This window comes from Esox lucius, chromosome 21, assembly GCF_011004845.1.
Source record: "Esox lucius isolate fEsoLuc1 chromosome 21, fEsoLuc1.pri, whole genome shotgun sequence".
In the NCBI taxonomy this organism is placed as follows: domain Eukaryota; kingdom Metazoa; phylum Chordata; class Actinopteri; order Esociformes; family Esocidae; genus Esox; species Esox lucius.
The window spans coordinates 26,730,946-26,751,403 of record NC_047589.1 but is presented as its reverse complement, the minus strand read 5'-3'; the positions used below and the strand labels follow the sequence as shown (position 1 = coordinate 26,751,403).

General features: G+C 45.2%; 2 protein-coding genes across 5 annotated transcripts in view; one reads left to right on the top strand and one right to left on the bottom strand.

Annotated features, from left to right (window-relative positions):
- The window catches only part of cntnap2a (contactin associated protein 2a), a 163,858-nt gene that overhangs the window by 139,761 nt on the left and 3,639 nt on the right, over window positions 1-20,458 (top strand). For 3 of the 4 annotated variants that reach the window (XM_020041701.3, XM_020041700.3, XM_020041699.3), the window contains 6 exons: window positions 433-462; window positions 2,329-2,417; window positions 2,584-2,731; window positions 3,651-3,881; window positions 4,003-4,136; window positions 5,700-5,793. In XM_020041701.3, the coding sequence (XP_019897260.2) occupies window positions 433-462; window positions 2,329-2,417; window positions 2,584-2,731; window positions 3,651-3,881; window positions 4,003-4,136; window positions 5,700-5,793 (726 nt within the window). The remainder of the gene's footprint in view (window positions 1-432; window positions 463-2,328; window positions 2,418-2,583; window positions 2,732-3,650; window positions 3,882-4,002; window positions 4,137-5,699; window positions 5,794-20,458) is intronic. The other variant, XM_010890158.4, reaches the window with a different exon arrangement.
- LOC105022042 (E3 ubiquitin-protein ligase TRIM21) lies at window positions 8,423-11,406 on the bottom strand. The gene is made up of 2 exons (XM_010890157.3): window positions 11,324-11,406; window positions 8,423-10,751 (listed from the first exon to the last, which is right to left on the bottom strand). Exon 2 carries the CDS (start codon window positions 10,747-10,749, stop codon window positions 9,088-9,090), a length of 1,662 nt encoding a protein of 553 aa, XP_010888459.2. The 5' UTR covers window positions 10,750-10,751; window positions 11,324-11,406; the 3' UTR covers window positions 8,423-9,087.

Here is a 20,458-nt window from a genome sequence, read left to right as displayed (position 1 = left end):
ATTGGGCAGACCTTTAATGACTACGCCACAGTTGTGGGTTCAACTCCCGAGCAGGGCAAGCATGAGAAAGTAGAAAAGTGATGGCCTGTTACTACTGTAAATTCCTCCAGGTAAATGCTTCTGCTAAATGTCTTGGAAGTTGGCCTCTTGGTGTATATGCAGTCTTATTTGTCAGTCTTTAAAGGTTGATATCATATTATTTTGAATTTTCTGCATGTTTTTCATCACTTTCTCTCTCTCTCTCTTTTCATTTCCATGTTTTTCATCACTCTCTCTCTCTCTCTTTTCATTTCCATGTTTTCCCCCCGCCCTTCCTTCATTGCATGCCCTCCTCGTCTCATGATCGTGGCGGGCGTGGGTCGTGGCGGGCGTGGTCACTGCATGCATGTGTTATGTTTGTGCGGCACGGTGTTTGTGATGCAACTGTCACAGGAAAGCCAGCTTCATTGACCTGCCAAGACAGTAGGTAACATTTTTGTGTGAATAATCTAAAGTAAATGTAGAAAAATGTTTAATGCGCATACTGAGTGCTTCTGAATTATTCTAAGTATCACCAAAGAAAGGACCAAAATAATGCAGACGGTTTTGAAGGTTCCCAGTAATCATTAAACATTTTATATTTTAAAGCCCTTAAACAAGAGCTGAACGCTGAAAACAATCCCTGATGTGTTGTTCAGAACCTGAAACAACCCTATTATCCAAACGCTCAGGGAAATCAATCAGATCGTTCCAGGAATTAAGACCTCCTATTTGACAAATTAGGAAAATGAAACACAGTTATAAACTAAATTGCTATTTTGGCCCTAAAAAGAGAACACATTATTATTCTCTACAGAGAATAACTCTGTCAGAAATACAAATCTGAGACAAATTCTGACCTACAACAGGCTCAGTAACCCCCAGTCAGCCAATGGAAAAACACCAAAAGACATGACAAGCCAAAGACAGAGCATGTGTTTGGCCAGTGCCTGGCAGAGGACGTGGGGACAGAGATATGCCTTCTCCTCTACTGTGAGAAATACTCCCCAAAGTGAGGATATTTGCTGCGCATTCACTGGTGCCATAAAGCTGGGAATAATTCTGTCTGTAGGCGAAGACGGCGAATATCTCTGACTGATGTGTCAATGATTGCCATGGCCTGAGGGACATTTTGTCATGTTCCTGAACTATTTCGTTTTTTGTTTTTTTTTACAGCATTTCACTTCTGAGTATTACAGTGCATCCTCTGTGTACTGTTTGAAATGCACTCTTTTATTTGTATTTCATTTATTAAGAAGATTGAAGATGACAGAATGCAACGGAAGTAATGCTGTACTTGGTTGTTGTTTCTACCTCTGAAATGACCTGAATTTCATCATCGTCCTCATTGCATTTCACTGTATTCACTGAAAGGGAGTACGGCCGCTAATGCTTTGGCAACTTCTGAACATTCTACGTCGTGCCAATGGGGGTAAACTGACGAGTGAAAAACAAGCTCACCAGTATATTCGCGTGTAACCAGCGGACAGAGGACTTTGTGTTCCCGTCCGCAGCACCTTCTCCCATTGCCATTCATACAGTGCCACCATTAGGTGTGTTGGACTCTGCCCATGCTTGCTAATGTCTCTCCTGGCCTTGGTCGGCTGTGTTTTGGCTCAGAGAGGGAAGGTATTCAAGCAGCCCACACTGGCCTAATGAATGGATGGTGTGTGTGTGTGTGTGTTGTGTGTTTGTGCGTGTGTGTGTGTGTGTGTGTGTATCCCTCTAGGCAATGCTGTCCTAATGAATATAATATGCTAGTTCATTAGCACATCATTACACAGTAATTTACCCTATGGAGGCAGACGGAGGGAGGCCAGAAGTGCACACACCTACACACACACACACACACACACACACACCTACACACACACACATACACACACACCTACACACACACCTACACACACACACACCTACACACACACACACACACACCTACACACACACACACACAGCATTATGGGTGGGCAACTAGTCCTTCAGGGCCACTGTGTCTGTCTGATGTAATCTGAACCTGTGAAAAAGAACCTGGTGTAGGGCCCAGCTAAACGGATGTGTGATATCTCCAGACAATCTGCCACACTAACTGACCAATTAAGAGCCTTGGTTAGGGTTGGACGGAGCCCGGAGAGCTTATATCCTCATCCGTTACGTGCTGTTACATTACTGGGACAGTCATCAACTGTCAGATATTCTGCTTTAAACCTCATGGGAGATTCCTGTTCTGAAAAGATCCTTAACTCTCGGTTCTCTTGATATTCTTTCTTATCTCTTTCTCTCTCTCTGCTCTCATATCTCTGTCTACAGGCGCAGCAGGGGGTCAAAGGGGGTTTCTGGGATGTATACGCTCCCTCAGGATGAATGGTGTGACCCTTGACCTTGAGGAGAGGTCGAAGGTGACTTGTTTGGTTCATTTACTTTATCCTTCTTCTCATGCTGCGTGCGGATTGCTCTACCCACGCAAATTGGGAGGATTTAGGAGAGAAGTTTAACGTTCCCCCTTCCTCTCTCTCCTTTTCCTTGTCTCCCTCCATAAACCGCCTCCTCCCACTGCCTCTCCAGGTAACTCCAGGGGTGAAGCCAGGCTGCCAGGGTCACTGTACTAGTTATGGAATGTACTGCCGGAATGGCGGGAAATGCGTTGAGAAATATAATGGATACTCCTGTGACTGCAGAACCACAGCCTACGACGGACCCTTCTGCACTAAAGGTGAGAGCCGGTCGGCGGAACCCTGAAATGACCGGGGCCCGTTGGAAAATGGAGCCGGCGGGGGGGGAACGACAACACTCCCTCAGAGGTTTGTGTCAGTCACAGTGAGGGTTTCACAGCCGGGAAAGTGGAATTAATTAATACATGTATTTCCTGAAACTTAAGCTTGTTTTCCTGTGTTCTTCTCCGGGCAGGGGAGTGAGGGAAGTCAGAGGAGTGTTTGTCGGAGGATGACAGAGTTAGAGAGACCAACTTGGGGAAGGGGATGGGATTGTGGAGGGAGAGACCGCAAGAAAGACGTGGGGAATAGAGGTGTAGAGAGAGATGTGTGGAAATCTCAAACATAAAACAGGAATATGCAAAGAAGCTGACATGAAAGGACCTCCCTTGTGTTCTGTCAGTGTGTGTGTGTGTGTGTGTGTGTGTGTGTGTGCATGAGTGTAAAATGAAAATTAGTTCCCCTTATGTAAGGGGGGGGGGAATTGTGTGTGCGTGTGTGTGTGTGTTTATTAAAGAGTGAGTGTGTGTTATGCCCTTCGGATACCCCAGAGGACCCCTTCCCTGCCCACCCTCTGTTTTCCTATCTGGGTAATATGTATGAGTGCAGTCATAATTGCGATGTGTATTTCCATTATATCCATATTTACACCCAGCTCCTGAGGTAGAATACTATTATCAAGACTATCTTATTCTGCTGCTGCTGTACCCCGGGGTCAAAAGCAGACAACTCTGACTCTGTAATGAACAACACACACACACGCAAACACACACACACCAGAGAATGATGTTCTATTCTTCCAACATCCCTGCTGCCTCTGACAGCTCTCTGTGTGTGTGTGCGCGTGCGTGTCAACCTTGCGTTATTAACACATTTTTAAATGTGTTAAATGTGTTTCAATGACTCTCCTCTTTCGGGTAGATGTCGGGGGCTTCTTCGAGGCAGGTACTCTAGTGAGGTACAACTTCCTGTCGGAAGCCGCGGCAGCCAATCAGGACTCGAGGTTCCTGGCGCGACCTTTGACTCCACGGGAAGTGAATCTGACGAGAGAAGAGGTGGCGTTCAGCTTCAGCACGTCAAACGCGCCGGCTGTGCTGCTGTACGTCAGTTCCCAGACGCAGGACTATCTGGCTCTGGTGCTGCGGCAGAACGGTGAGATGCAGGTGGACCCGCTCGGCCAAGACCTGGCGCCACGGGTCTTAGCCTAGTCTGACCCGGTGCGTGTGTGTGTGTGTCTGCGTGTGTGTGTGTGTGTGTGTCTGCGTGTGTGCAGGAACTCTGCAGGTGCGGTATAACCTAGGCGGCCTCAAGGAGCCGTTCACCATAGACGTGGACCAGCGCAACCTAGCCAACGGCCAGCCGCACAGCATCAACATGTCCAGGAGTAACAGGACCGTCACCATTCAGGTACACCCACCCAACCTGTCCCACCCACCGGCATCAAGACAAATCCCTTGCGGGCCGAGTGTCAGGGAGAAGCCCGTGTGTTGTTTAGCTCAGACGTCTCTGGCCTGATTCTGACCAGAATCCGGCGAATCACGCGTCTTTGCGGTAGAGATCCGGTGCGTGCGGGATTACAGTCTTCAGCTATTCAAAGTTCTAGCTCAACAAGATTACCCCTATCGGGCCCAAGTTGATCTGATCCATTTGATCACCAAACTCGCCCAACAGCTTCCTCTCTCCTCGCGAGGGGCAGATTTGCTTCGAGAAAACCCGGGCCCGTTAAAAAATGAAACGCTGCCGGTACTGCGTGATGGTTCACAGGGGGGTCGTCTGTGGGGGGGGGGGGACATTTCCCAGCTGTCAGGAAATAACGTTGCCTAAGATGGAATAGGAGTCCCCTCCTGTGTGAGCTTTATAGCCCCGGACTGGGAGTCATTTGTTCTCCCCAGGCTGAAGAACAGGACAATGTTTGGGGTGGAGAAGGGCAGGGCGGTGGTAATTATCATGAGAACTGCAGAAAATGACAACATGCCATGTGCTCAGATGGAAGCCATAACCCACAGCCATTAGGCCTAACAAAAATGTTTCCAAAGTGGATATGTCCAGAGGAGTTTTCAAATAATCAGGTTTCGTATTTCCAAGGTCATTTTGGCCTCTTCTGAGTTCAGCTTTGGAATAAAGGTACCAAAAAAAGGAGGCTTTACTTTTAACCAGGTTTCTCTGGTGGCCTTCGGAAAGAACTGATCTAGGGCAGGTTGGGTCACAGCTATCTCCGGGCTGAATTAGGTTAGGCACGTGATGAGGGCCAATGAAGTCAGACCATCACAAACCCACCACAAAGGTTACCCAATCTTTTATGCATCGTCCCTTTCATTTTAAGGAATGTCGCTGTTTAAACATTTATTACATTTGTGTGTTTAAATTCTTATATATGTCAACTTAGCATGTTATAATGTTCACTCAGTGACGACAGCATGAATTTGACAGTTAACAAACAGTGAAAATGTTATATGAATCTTGGAATTATTTTAATGTTAGCACGGGGGCAAGAAAATGTGTCTGTTGATAAGAGTACCGAAGCACGTCAAAGACAAGTGTACCAGCAGGTAATGAAAGGAAAAGCCCTGGCCGTTTCACAGCGTAGCCTGCCAAAACAAAGCTCAGCCAAGTCTATGCTCATAGTAGTGGAAATAGCTGAGTGGTTTTATATTGACATGAGTGCAAAGCCCACGTTAGATTTAGAATTTAGAGTGACATTTTGTAAATGTGTTTATTTCGGGTTGCATTTTGCAGTTGCCAATGACCAGGCAAAGTTTTGCCCCAGTTTCTCTTGCAACCCCATGTATGAGTCAATCGACCCCACATCCGTCACTGACCCCTAGTTTGGGAAGCACTGCTTTATAGATGAGTATGCATGTTTCTACATGGTTGACTACTGAAACTGTGGTGATTAGGTCATGACTGAATTGTTATCTCTCCCCCGCTTTTTTCCTCCCCATCTCTCCCTCCCCCTTTCTCCCTCCAAAGTTGGACCACTATCCCCCAGTCAGCTACTCCCTGCCAGAGATATCAGACACACAGCTCAATTTGGTTAAGACGTTATTCCTGGGAAAAGTATTTGGTGAGTACAGGCGTTTTAAGCAGATATTTGACTGAGGTCGTCCTGGCCTTAGTAGAGACCATAGGCACACACGTTCAATGGAGGTGTGGACACTTAGTAGTTACATCATATGCCCACCAGGGGGAACTACAAGACATTACTAATGAAGGAGAAAGGCTTTTTGTTGACAACTTATGAACCTACATCAGATATAAAAAGTCTACACACCCCTGATAAAATGCCAGGTTCTTGTGATGTAAAAGAATGAGACAAAGATAAATCATGTCAGAACTTTTTCCACCTTTAATGTGACCTATAATGTGAACAATTCAATTGAAAAACAAACTAAAATCTTTAAGGGGGAAAAATAAAAAACTCAATAACCTGGTTGCATACGTGTGCACACCCTTAAACTAATACTTTGTTGAAGCACCTTTTGATTTTATTACAGCACTCAGTCTTTTTGGGTAGGAGTCTATTAGCACGGCACATCTTGACAGACAATATTTGCCCACTCTTCTTTGCAAAAGCACTCCAAATCTGTCAGATTGTGAGGACATCTCCTGTGCACAGCCCTCTTCAGATAACCCCACAGATGTTCAATTGTATTCAGGTATGGGCTCTGGTTGGACCATTCCAAAAGGTTAATCTTCTTCTGGTGAAGCCATGCTTTTGTGGATTTGGATGTGTGCTTTGGGTCATTGTCGTGCTGAAAGGTGAACTTCATCTTCAGCTTTCTAACGGACACTGAAGGTGTTGTGCAAATATTGCCTGGTATTTGGAACTGTTCATAATTCCCTCCACCCTGACTAAGGTCCCGGTTCCAGCTAAAGAAAAACAGCTCCAAAACATGATGCTGCCACCACCATGCTTCACTGTGGGTATGGTGTTCTTTGGGTGATGTGCAGTGTTGTTTTTGCGACAAACATACCTTTTGGAATTATGGTCAGAAAGTTCATCCTTGGTTTCATCAGACCATAACACATTTTCCCATGTGCTTTTGGGGGACTTCAGCCGGGCTTGGAGGTTTTTCTTTGTGAGAAAATGCCATCTTCCACCCTACCCCATAGCCCATTCATATGAAGAATACAGGAGATTGTTTTGAGAGTTTGAATGTGATTGGTAAATTCTGAACACAGCCACATCCCCAGTTATAAGAGGGTGTGCACACTTATGCAACCAGGTTATTGTAAGGTTTTTATTTGTAATTTTTCCTCCTCTAAGATTTCAGTGTGTTCAATTGAATTGATCACATTATAGATCATATTAAAGGTGGAAAAAGTTCTTACATTATTTACATTATTACTATGTCTCATTCTTTTACATCACAAAAACCTGGTATTTTCACTGGGGTGTGTAGACTTTTTATATCCACTGTATCTCAGGTTTTAGTCTGGTTTGGTTTCTGTCACATGTTTAAGAGATCCATTGTGTTTACAATCTGTTGTCCAGACTTACTGCTGTAGTTATAAATGAATCAGATATAACTAAATTATGCAAGACAGAATGTTACATTTCTTCACTGTATAATCTCTGCTTCTCCTACATGCTTCTCTTAATGACAGCTCTTACGCGTTTCTTCTGCAGACCCATTATTTGTCTCCCCCTGGACCACAGGCCTTGTTTAGTTTAGCTTAGTATTCTTTTTGAAGGCCAGGATTCTTATTATTCTTATTGATGGCCAGGATTCTAAGTATTCTTATTGAAGGCCAGGATTCTTAGTATTCTTATTGAAGGCCAGGATTCTTAGTATTCTTATTGAAGGCCAGGATTCTAAGTTTTCTTATTGAAGGCCAGAATTTTTAGTATTCTTATTGAAGGCCAAGATTCTAAGTATTCTTATTGAAGACCAGGATTCTTAGTATTCTTATTGAAGGCCAGGGTTTTTTAGTATTCTTATTGAAGGCCAGGATTCTAAGTATTCTTATTGAAGGCCAGGATTCTTAGTATTCTTATTGAAGGCCAGGATTTTGAGTATTCTTATTGAAGGCCAGGATTCTTAGTTTTCTTATTGAAGGCCAGGATTCTAAGTATTCTTATTGAAGGCCAGGAATCTTAGTATTCTTATTGAAGGCCAAGATTCTTAGTATTCTTAGCGGCACCCCCAGAGTCGAAATCCACTCCTCCGAAGCACATCTGAGCAGCTGTTCTGCTTCTTGTCTCACTATGCGCTCAACCAGGCAGTGTGTGCCTGAATCCCTATGTGCCAGAGGAGCACACCCTCTGTCCGACAACCATGCCTGACCGAATAGGACAATGACTTCACTGCTCCCTTCTTGGTTATTTGCAATCACTGATGTACTATTGTTTAGCACTACTTACTTTTCATTTTGTGGTGTGGTCGGCTGTCGCTGGTGGGGTCTTCACTGATTCCTCCACTGGCTCCCGGATTACCTGCTCTTTACTGGTCTGGGTTGGTGGCAGCTAGGAAGCTAGAAGGAATGGCTGAGTACACTTTCAAACAGAGCTATTGATTGATGTACTGCAGACTGATGCCTCAGGGAATTACGCCCCTTTCCCTGTCACACACACACACACAGTTGCTCACAAACCAATGCCCACACACATACACAACCACTGTCTGAAGTAGTGAAGGACACAACAAAGGGCAAAGTCACCGTATCTCTACTTATTGGGACAGAATTATTCATTCCACAATCTGGATTTATTTCCAAAAGGGTTTCAGATAACAACAACATATGTTGAACAGAAAATGATAATGCATATATAATATAAACAGAGTCGGCGTGTTCTTGTCAATGTACACTCAGGTCGATGTGCAGTGTTGTCCTGTGTAACATGGCGACACAACAATCAGAACAAGCATTGTTTTCTATTCATTCTTGCGGGGAGAACTTTTTCAAAAAGGTCGTCGATGAGATGCACACCCAACACTCATGATACAGAGCGTTCCAAATGGATCAACTGCTGGGCTATGTGTTTGAACTCCGACCATGTTTCCTTAACAAGTGGGAATGCAGTATTAACAGTTTGTAGATACAGTTCAGTATAATCCACTTGAGTGCCCATTGCACTGGTAATTCCTAGTGCGAGATTGCCTCTAAAACAACACATTCTGTAGTTAAACGCAATGACAGAACTTTGTCTATTCAAAACAATCCATGTTTAACACTAACTTATGAGAATGTCAGCTGTGCTTTTTGTTTATGGTTGACAATATGTTTGCCAATATAGTTGCCAATATTCCACTAGCCAAAAGGCTTTTCTCTAAAGTACAAACTGTATGAATGCGCCAAAATGGTATTCATGACTCCACACTTTTCTATGAACATGGCATAGGCTCCCACATTTAGTCTATGATGGTGGCCGGCAGATGACCAGCGGGGCAGAGTTTTCACCGCCACAGCTGAGATACGGGTTAAAGTATGGGTAGAGCTTCTCAGTGAAGACGCATCCATTGAAGGAGTAAATGTGAAACCTGGCCTCCACGTCATAAAAGGAGACCTGGCCCTTGTCATAATCCACAAAGACCCCCACCGTCTGGGGCTTCTTTCTAAGAGCGAGAGGGATTGGGTAGTACGTTCGGGCTCCATACCCGTTCTTGCCGTTCAGCCACACAGTCCAGAGCCCATCAGAGCTTTGTCTTAAATTCCCCTTCCTGTCGATGGACTCACTGGCCACTCCTAGCCACCACATAGTCTTCCCCTTCACCTGCACCTCATAGTAGAATCTCCCTGAGCAGAAGCCCTTCTTTCCCAGGACAGAGAAACTGTTGATGAATCTTTTTGTACTTTCAGGGTATTCTTGTCTTGTTTCTGAGTACCTGACTGTTTTCCTGTCCTGAGAAAGGACGAGGAACTTAAATGCTGTGTCGGAGTCCAGCGTCACATCTACTGAATACTGCCGCATCCTCTTCAGCTCAGCAGCGCACAGGTCCTCCAGCATTTTATTGAATTTCTTCTCAAGTTCACAGAATTCTCTTGACGTCTCCTCTAGCTGAAACAGAGCGCTTGTGGTGTTGCCCACACACAGATCTGTGTGAACGCTGACCTTAGACCAGTCCTTGTTGGGGGGTAGGTTACAGAGGTTTGGAGAGTCCCGGAGGAGGGTTAGCTGATCCTTCGTGTGTGAGAGCTGTTCCAGCGCAGTAAGTCTCCTCTCTAGCTCAGTGATTTCCTGCTCTAGCTCTGCAATGAGCCCTTCAGCCCAGCCCAGGGCCGCTTTCTGCTTCTCTTCAATCACCTTGACGAACTTGGCCCTACTTCTTTCAACAGAGCGCACCAGTGCAGTGAAGACCTGTATGCTGTGTGCGATCTTGCTCCCTGTTTCTTTCTTGCCGAGCTCTACTGACTGTCTGATCTCCTGGACCTTCTCCCGTCGCTCCCCGATCATCTGCCTCACCTCTGCCTCCTTCCTCCCCAGCTCAGCCTTCCTCTGTCCACACTCTTCCTCCATGGGGATGGTGCTGTGAGCCTTGTGGTCCGTATCAGCGCAGAAGTGACACACGCACGTCTTGTCGGTCCGACAGAACAGCTCCAGCAGTCGGTCGTGCTTCTTACACATCCTGTCTTCCAGGTTCTCAACAGGGTCAATGAGCTTGTGTCTCTTCAGACCAGTGACTCTGAGATGGGGCTGCAGGTGAGTCTCACAGAAGGACGTCAAACACTCCAGGCAGGATTTCAAGGCTGTCAGCTTGGTTCCGATGCAGACGTCACAAGCAACTTCTAGAGGTTCTGTAGAAAGATGATCCGGACTGCATTTCTCTTTCCCTTGAGCTGACTTCTTGAAGTGAGCAGCCATCTCAGCAATGAAAGTATTTGTGCAAAGCTTTGGTCTAACGTGAAAAGTCTCCCTGCACACTGGACACTGGCAGCGGTCCGTGGTGTCCCAGTGTTGGCCGATGCAGGCTTTGCAGAAGTTGTGTCCGCACGAAATGGAGACCGGGTCAGAGAACTCGTCCAGACAGATGGGGCACTGGAACTGCTCTTCAGGCAGGGGACTGCTGGGGGACGCCATATCTGGAACACAGTAACAGTTTGACCATTCATGGACACCCTTCTGTGGCATTGTTGTCGGAAGTAGCGATGTAGCTTGTCTGATCACTACACACCCAGTTCCACTGTGAGCTGCACATAGCTAGCTAGTTTACAATAGACAGGCATGGCCAGATACCTGCCCATTGTGGGGATTTTTCTAAATCTTACACCCATTAGCTGGAGAATTTGCAGGAAATAATAAGTTATTTATTATCTGTCCCTCTGAATGCGGAGTATAAACCAGGAAACCGTGACTAAATCATAATTTAGTCTGCAGCCAAATTACCTCCTGTGCCATTTCTTTTCCAAGCTGTTTTGATATGTGTCCAAGACTTGTTTAACGGCCTTACTGAATAAGTCGGCTTTTAGCACAGTTTGTTTGGATGTGGATTTGTCACTTGGTTCACATAAAAGCTAATCATGTTGTTAGCACCTTCATATGCTTGTCTAGGAATTATAACAGGATTTTAATCAATAGAATAACACGGCTTTAGTAAAGAAAAAAAGGCATCCGTGAACTTATGGTGGTAATAAAATTCTGAGCATTCTCATACCTCAGTGTGCTGGTGTCTCTCCACTGGTTTAGTTGTAGTATGTGTGGCCTTGTGAGTAGCAGATGTCAGTATGTTTAGCTTACTTTCGCTTCAGTGAAGTGACATCACTAGGCCTCTCCTTCGGCACCTCCCTCTTATATTTCCTGTTCTATGTATTCCAGTGGTTTTCAAAGAGTCTAATCTGACCAAGACTCACTTTCGTTGTCAGCGGTTTAGACATTAATGGCTGTGTGTTGTGTTATTTTGAGGGGACAGCATATTTACCCTGTTATACAAGCTGTACCCTCACTACTTTACATTGTAGCAAAGTGTCCTTTCTTCAGTGTTGTCACATGAAAAGGTATAATGAAATATTTGCAAAAAGGTGAGAGGTGTGCTATGTATCCCTTTGGATAAAAGCCTCTTTTATCTGACGATATTAATATAGTTATACATGTCTGGTATATTTACGTTTTGTCTTATTTGAATAAATGAACTATGTATTCCCTCCTCTCACATGGTTACGAATGAAATATAAGACCTTACCAAGCATAACGGGGGGAAATCGTTATTGGTTTTGCTGGACTCCTCTAATCATCTTCTCTGATTTTGAAAAGAGGCTATGATTTTGTTCCTTTGAATGCCTGCAATATTAGGTTCATGTTGAAAAGAGACCAGTGGTCGTCAGGCGGTCAAAGGTCAGACCGTCTGACCTGTAACTGAAACGTTGCTAGATTGAGGCGCCAAGATGACAGCGGGGGAAAATCTGTCTTTCTGTCCCTGAGCAAGGCTGTTAACCCCAATCCCTCAATGTGACAGATCACTGCAGCTCTGCAATTTGGAGAGGACCTTTCAGTTTCCTCATACGAAGACCACTAAGAGAAGTGTACAGTTTTTTATGCTGTATGCCCACCAGAGGGAGCTGGAAGACAGTATTTCCTCTAGTATTTCTCTAGGTCTAGGCTGGTTATGGAGAAGAGACATTGGCGAATTGATTTTGCTCACAAGTGCACATTTTATTGATACATGTTCACAAGCTGTTGTCATACGTTTTAACCGTACAGATTTTTCAGATACAAACATAGCATGTAGAAAGAACGAGAAATTCGGGTCAGCTCTATACAGGACATTTGTGTCTGCGACCTACAGAGTCTGGTGCCCTCCCAGGTAACCTCCTGTTTATTCCCGATCAACGGGTGTGGTATTCTGTGACTCCTGGTTTAACGGCTCACTTCTGCTTCAATGGCTGCAGCCAGCAGTGCAGAAGGAATGACTGAATGCACTTCCCAGAAAGAACCATTGATCGACATACTGTACAGCAGTCTAATACCACAGGGAATACTGGCCCTATTCCAGGTACACACACACACACACACACACCAACAGAATCCTGCCCAGCACCGCAGTTCTACCGTATCTGAAGGACACAATAAAGTCACCATATCTCTGCTGTTACACAGCTATTCATTCCAGAATCTGCATCTGGTTAGTCTCATTCCCAGACACTTCCACCCAACCAACTGAAGGTCCAGTGGAGAAATCCACGAAACATTTGGAATTAATTAGTCAAAATAAGAAAGTTGCGACGGCTTAATTAGCTTAGTCTAACAACATGCCCTCTTAATCATGTGTTTTACACCAAAACACCAATCACTACACTGTGGTGAAACACCAATCATTACATTTTAGCAAAACACCAATCACTACACTAGCCAAACACCAATCACTATACTGTGGTGAAACACCAATCATTACATTTTAGCAAAACACCAATCACTACACTAGCGAAACACCAATCACTACACTGTGGTGAAACACCAATCATTACATTTTAGCAAAACACCAATCACTACACTAGCCAAACACCAATCACTAGGATATAGCGAAACACCAATCACTAGGATATTGCGAAACATCAATCACTACATCGTAGCGAAACACCAATCACTATGTTGTAGCAAAACACCAATCACAATGTTGTAGCGAAACACCAATCACTAGGATGTAGCGAAACATCAATCACTATGTTGTAGCGAAACACCAATCACTAGGATGTAGCGAAACATCAATCACTATGTTGTAGCGAAACACCAATCACAATGTTGTAGCGAAACACCAATCACTAGGATGTAGCGAAACATCAATCACTAGGATGTAGTGAAACACCAATCACTATGCTGAGCTGTTCTGATACTGCGCTGACTCTGGTCAGAACGAGATGCTTACCACTTCGCTAAAATAGTGTTTCTACGGTAGCGAGGTAGCTCATTTTTAGGACCCTTCCAATTAGCGCTGTGGCCTGCTAGCTTCTCCGTTGTAACATGAAGTGGCTGGCTCAAAGTAGATTGGATGAAACGGACCGGCCTCCGTTGGCGTTATCCAATGTGGAGACAATGCTTTGTCTAGAGCCACGCCGAGTGGTGTTTTTGTTAGATAAAATCAAAAGAAAACAAATACTTTACCTGTAAAATGAGCCGAGGCTTTGCTGTCATAGGAGAAGGTGGTTCTACCATTGGGTTGCCAGGAAGGAGATTACTTGACCAGGCTGAGGAGGAGACAGGCCTACAGACCAGGTAACGGGTTAGCAGAACAAATAGAATGGGATGGTCTGGTAAAGGGCAAGGTCAAAAACGGGAGATTGAAGTCATCCGGTGACAGGAATCCTGAGCCACCGAGAGAAAGTTAGTTCATCGAGGCTCATCGAGGTCCCCGAGGGCACCTGGTGGACAGCGAGTGGGAACAATGTCAAGCTTGAATGGTCGGGTGACACTGTCAGAATTACATTTTAAAGGGGTCGAAGACAGATGAGCAAGAGAGACAAGGGAAAATGTCTACTTCAGAGAGAGATGCGTAAGCCTGTTCTGCTACCACCGTATGCTCTTGGATTGGATGGGAGAGAGAGCGGTGTTTCCTTGGGTAATATCGTCTGGTACAAAAATCCTGCTTTTACTAACCCTAATGAATGGGAAATGAACTTATTTGTTGGTTATTCCTAGTTTTCTCCAGTACTCATTTAGTAAAACATGAACACCAAGAGAGAAGGGGAGATGGGCAGACAAACTGTCACTGTTACTGGAACTAAATGAGAAGGCTGGGACACAGACACACACTATAAATATTGAAGAGCAAATGCAAATTCCAGAACCCACATATTCAGTCTAGTCAAGTCACAAAGGCATTCCAGTGTTTTATTCAGCAACTACTCTAACTGTGGTCCAATCACAACACCTCACAGTATGTGATAATATGCCATACAATAACGAAACACAAAATGCATAGTAATATTGTCTGTCTCAACACAGTCCCCACTGAACAGCACACTGTTGTTTTAGTCTGGTTTCATTACTAGCTCGAGTTACCTCGGGTGGCAGAGACTTTGTGTGCCTCTTCCTGATGTACTTTCGAGTTTAGCTTATTCAAGGGCCTGCCGGTCTGCACTGTCACAGGAATATGTGATGACTGGGAAATTAGTTTTAATTGAATCGTGGTATGTTTGTCAGGGCTGTGGTTTGGATGCCTGTGTGTGAGTTGACATAGACAAAAAGCAACTAGTGAAGGGAAGAATGTAACTTATGTGTGTATGCGCTGATGTGATCATAATTGTTTGTTTGTCTGTGAGTTGCTGCCTGTCTCAAAGCCTCCCTGTCCTCAGTTTGGGGCTAGTACACAATGGATTCTTCATCCATCTCTCCTAGAGTACAGTATAGTACTCCAGTCTCCTGGTTTTTAAATGGGAATCCAGTCTCCAGGTTTTAATATGGAGATCCAGTCTCCAGGTTTTAATATTGGAATTCTGTCTCCAGGTTTTAATGAGGGAATCCAGTCTCCAGGTTTTCATGAGGGAGTCCAGTCTCCAGGTTTTCCCTTGGTCTGAGTGGGGGTGGGACCGCACTGCTCAGGGAGAGCACGAAAAACACTGCAGAGAGAGAGAGAGCATGTGAGACTGTGTGCGTGCGAGAAAGAGAACGTGTGAGAGAGAGAGATTTGTATATCTGAGGAAAAGGAATACGACTACCACTAAACTGCAGCAGAAAACAGCTCTATAAGACGCAGACTATAAGGCAGGTAATTTCTGTCATCTACAGGCAAAAGATTGCTTGTGCTTGTACGTGTGGGTGTGTGTGTGTGTGTGTGTGTGTGTGTGTGTGTGTGGTGGTGGTGGTGGGGAGGAGGGGTGTTGCACTAATTTGAGGGAATGAATGTATCTAATCTACCCCAGATAACTGTATAATTGGATTGGGTTTTATTGAAATTTGTTATTCAGTCATACCATATTTGATTAGTCTAGTCGTTCAATTGTTAGTATTGTTTTGAGAAAAAAAATCCCACTGGGGTGTCTTTAGGGGTGGTGGTCTGTAGTGGTGGGGGTCTGTGGTGGTGGGGGTCTGTGGTGGTGGAGTTCTCAGGGGTATGTGTGTGTGTGTAGGCAGGTAGACTGCAGTAAGAGGGTATTGCAAGGACAAGTGCAGCATATCTCTCTCCCCATCTTTCTCTTGTTTCTCTCTGTCTTCCTGGTCAGTGGGATCAGTTCTGTAGTGTCTCTGTTCTGTCAGAGTCTCTGTCTTCCTGGTCAGTGGGATCAGTTCTGTAGTGTCTCTGTTCTGTCAGAGTCTCTGTCTTCCTGGTCAGTGGGATCAGTTCTGTAGTGTCTCTGTTCTGTCAGAGTCTCTGTCTTCCTGGTCAGTGGGATCAGTTCTGTAGTGTCTCTGTTCTGTCAGAGTCTCTGTCTTCCTGGTCAGTGGGATCAGTTCTGTAGTGTCTCTGTTCTGTCAGAGTCTCTGTCTTCCTGGTCAGTGGGATCAGTTCTGTAGTGTCTCTGTTCTGTCAGAGTCTCTGTCTTCCTGGTCAGTGGGATCAGTTCTGTAGTGTCTCTGTGTTGTGTCTGTCACACTCGATGGTATGCGGGATGTGTGTGCGTGCGTGCGTGCGTGCGTGTGTGCGTGTGTGCGTGCGTGTGTGCGTGTGTGCGTGTGTGTGTGTGTGATTTTGCTCCTCACGGGTTAGTGTGGAAAGGGTCATTTTATTTCTCATTATGACCCTTCCTCTCTTTAGTCACTCTCTCCTCATCCATCCCTCCCGTCCTCCTTCTCTCCTGCCGCAGCACATTCTCTCATTCTGCCGTAAGCTTTCCTTTGTTGCCATGGCAACCCCGTTTGATCCTCTCACCCTTTCCTCTCCTCTTGTCGCCCCTGGATTTAAGTGCTTCTTTCATCACTTGTGTCCTCTCGCGCCCCTTTCATCAATGCTTTTCCCGTTCTCCTCTACTGTCCTTTACCGTCTCTGTACCCCCCCCCCCCCCACACACACACACACTCCCCTGGTAACAGCTCGTGACGGCCCTTGAATCTCACAGTCTGGTTGGGCACCAGTGAAATCGTTAGCCGGCTCTAGTTGGGCACCAGTGACGTGGGCCAAGTAGACTGATGCATTGTGGTCTGGTTTCATCCGTGGAATGGAGGCACGAGCCGCGGTGCACTGACCCATGTCAGGACTCAGGGGTCGGCCAGGTGGAGGCGCTGCAGGCGCGCACGACAGGCACGGTCGGCAGGGAACCTTCAGACATTGAACCTTCAGACAAAGATGGAGCGTGGCTCCATCTTTGCGGAGCCACAGCCGGCCCCGGACTCTGTCCTGCTTGTGGGTTGCTCCGTCACGCCCTGCTTGACAGACCTGTGTGTATCAGGGATCAGACTGTGTGTATCAGGGATCAGACTGTGTGTATCAGGGATCAGACTGCTGTAGGAGCGACCAGGGGCTGCACAGACCGTGTCACTGTCTGGTTAGTATTCAAGTCCACTCTGTGAGAGAAGAGCATATGTTTCGAAAGATGGGGGGGGGGGGGGTTGAGAGATTGGGGGGGAGAGAGAGAGACCAAGGGAGAGAGGGGAGAGAGGTAAAGAACAATGAACGCCTGTTTAGTAATACAAGCAGCCTGTGGAGAGAGAGTAGTCATACTCACATTCATTGTATATTCATGAGAATATTATCAGTGCATACACATTGCTTATTCTGAGACACCGAAGCGACACACACACACACACACACACACAGATATTGATGCACACTCTCTGGAGTCTGGACAGCCATGATCTTTATAAGCTCCCTGTCTACCTCCCATGGGTGTGTGTGTCTGTGTGGCTCCTCTGACCATGGCCTGATATCAAAGCACTGTGTGGCTCCTCTGATAGTGGTGACCTGATATCAAAGCACTGCATTGTGGGATAGGTTAGAATGACCAAAGTCTCATTATTCTGGCAACACTGGACAGAGTATTTGATCTAAACACAAGCACTGATACCTGGCCTGATTCTATCAAACACAACAGTTGCAGAGAAAATCGGAGTGCACATATCTGTTGTAGGTCCAGTTATGCGTGCGCACACACACACACACACAAACACAAACACACACAAACACATTCTGTCTGTGTATTGAAGATAACAGCATGTCTGTTATTATTCAGTATTCTGTGTGTTCTGACGTCGTTTGTCTGCAGTCTTCTGGGTTTTTTCTGCTTCATTTTCTCCTCTTCTGTCAGTGCTTCTTTTTAACGTCCTCTTGTCTTTGTAGCCTGAAGAGAAGCAGTGGAACAACAGAGGGAAAGAGGGGGGAATGAGAGAAAGAATGAAAAATCACAATACATTTTATCTGTTGGATTGCTTTTCAAATCATTTAAAGCTCTACCAGAAAATACACAAAGCCACAACAAGATAGACCTATGAAAGGAGACAAATCAGAAGGAGAATGGGAAAAGACTGACAGACCAGGAAAAGAATGTGAGAAGAATAGACAGACCAGGAAGAGAATGGGAGAAGAATAGACAAACCAGGAAGAGAATGGGAGAAGAATAGACAGATCAGGAAGAGAATGGGAGAAGAATAGACAGATCAGGAAGAGAATGGGAGAAGAATAGACAGACCAGGAAGAGAATGGGAGAAGAATAGACAGACCAGGAAGAGAATGGGAGAAGAATAGACAGATCAGGAAGAGAATGGGAGAAGAATAGACAGACCAGGAAGAGAATGGAAGCAGAATAGATAAAACACAACGAAGAACAAGATGATGTTTAGACCTGTCATCTGAGCCATCATCTGATAATGAATATCTCCTGATCATTCTTTACATTATTATTTTTAACATGCAGCCAGTTCTCTGGGTCATAGAGTTCAGCAGGGTGACAGTAGATGGGAAGAAACTGTTCCTGAGCCTGCTGGTGCGTGAACAAAGAGACCTGTACCGCCTGCCTGATGGTAGGAGGGCAGTTTGTGGCATGGATGTGAAGGGTCCCTGATGATGCCGCACGCCCTGTGCAGACACTGCTTGTGCTGAAGGTTTATGATGGCTGGGAGCTGGTTTTCACCACCCGTTGCAGGGCCTTCTGGTCGGCTACAGAGCACCGCCAAACCACACTGTGGCGCAGTTTGAAGTCAGAAGTCAGAATGCTATCGATTGTGCAGCAGTAGAAGTTCACAAGGATCTTGGAGGACAGACAGGCTTTCTTCAGCCTCCTCAAAAAGTACAGGCCCTGCTGTGCCTTTTTGACCAGGGCAGAGGTGTTGAGGGTCCAGGAGAGGTCCTCGGAGACGTGGACACCCAGGAATTTGAAGCTGGACACACGATCCACCTCAGTGCCATCGATGAGAACTGGGACGTGACTGCAGCCTTTAGACTTCCTGTAATCCACAATGAGCTCCTTGGTTTTCTTTGCGTTGAAGGCCATGTTGTTGTCAGTGCACCATGCCGCCAGGCACTTGACCTCTTCCCTTTAGGCTGACTCGTCATTGTCTCTAATCAGGCCTACCACTGTGGTGTCGTCTGCAAACGTGACTAACTTTTTGTATTTTAAAAAATAATAAAGTTTTTAAACACTTTTCTGTGTCACTTGCAGTTTGCCTATCCAAGTTAGGGTCAAGGTTTGTTGTTGCCATATCATGCCAAAGTTTGCTTATTTCGCCGACAGAAGTAACCAAAGTAACCTAATGTTTTGTTTAAGGAATTCTCTTGGTTTTTATAATTATTTTTTGTAATTGACCTTTAGTTTCGTAGTATAATACATTTTTCTTTGCTATTTAGTTTAGTTACTTGGTTTCTGTGTATTTGTTGACCGTCTTGGTTTTCCCTCCTAGCCGCTCAAGTTGTTCCCTAATAGTCAAATTGTTCCAAGTTGTTCCTAAACAGCAAATATTTGACTTCAACACAGGAGAGGACTTGCTAGAAAATAGCCTGTGTGATGGTCTGTTTTAGGCCCACTTTTGGAACATGAGTTTTTCTAGAATATACATTGTGATCACCACTCCCACTTATTAGTGTAATGCTTTAAAGGCCTTTGTTGGTGCACTAGTATGTACATGTCAATACACGTGTTGTGGGTTGGTCCCTGTGCTGTTTTTAAAGGCTAGACTAGTTTAGACGCACCAGTGGGGTGTGTTCCTGAAATCTGCATGGGCTTGTGTCGCCTTTTCTTTCTCTTTTTTAGCTTGTTGGTTGTGAAATTTACAGTACCATCTTGGATTTATTAATTAAATGTATTAAATCTTTCAGCTCTGCATTTTGGTTACACATTGGGAATTTATACAGAATGTCTATAGGGGTTAGAAACATATCTAGACAGAGACTAAGATCCAGACAGAGACTAAGATCCAGACAGAGACTAAGATCCAGACAGAGACTAAAATCTAGACAGAGACTCAGATCTAGACAGAGACTCAGATCTAGACAGAGACTCAGATCCAGACAGAGACTCAGATCCAGACAGAGACTCAGATCCAGACAGAGACTCAGATCCAGACAGAGACTAAGATCCAGACAGAGACTAAGATCCAGACAGCCAATACTTCAGGTCTAAGTCATGGTTTATGATCATTGAGGGGAGGTAATTCTAACATCCCCCATATATGTTACATACACAGATGTAGGGATAAGAAAACAATTTAGAAAAAAGGGAGGGATTCAGAGAGAGAAAGGGTGGGATGGAGAGAGAAAGCAATGCAGAGATGGAGAGAGAGAGAAAGAGAGGGTGGGAGAGAGAGAATGCAGAGGTATACCCATTACTATTGAATAATGAATACGACATTGGCTCACCTTTAGAGACCAGTGCCATTATGTAGGTAAACCCCCCTCTTTCTCTCCCTCTTTTCTGTCTCTAGCAGCAGAAAA

Bases quoted from the DNA above. Each gene is read 5' to 3' on its own strand.
- LOC105022042 (XM_010890157.3), bottom strand. From the start codon at position 10,749: ATGGCGTCCCCCAGCAGTCCCCTGCCTGAAGAGCAGTTCCAGTGCCCC.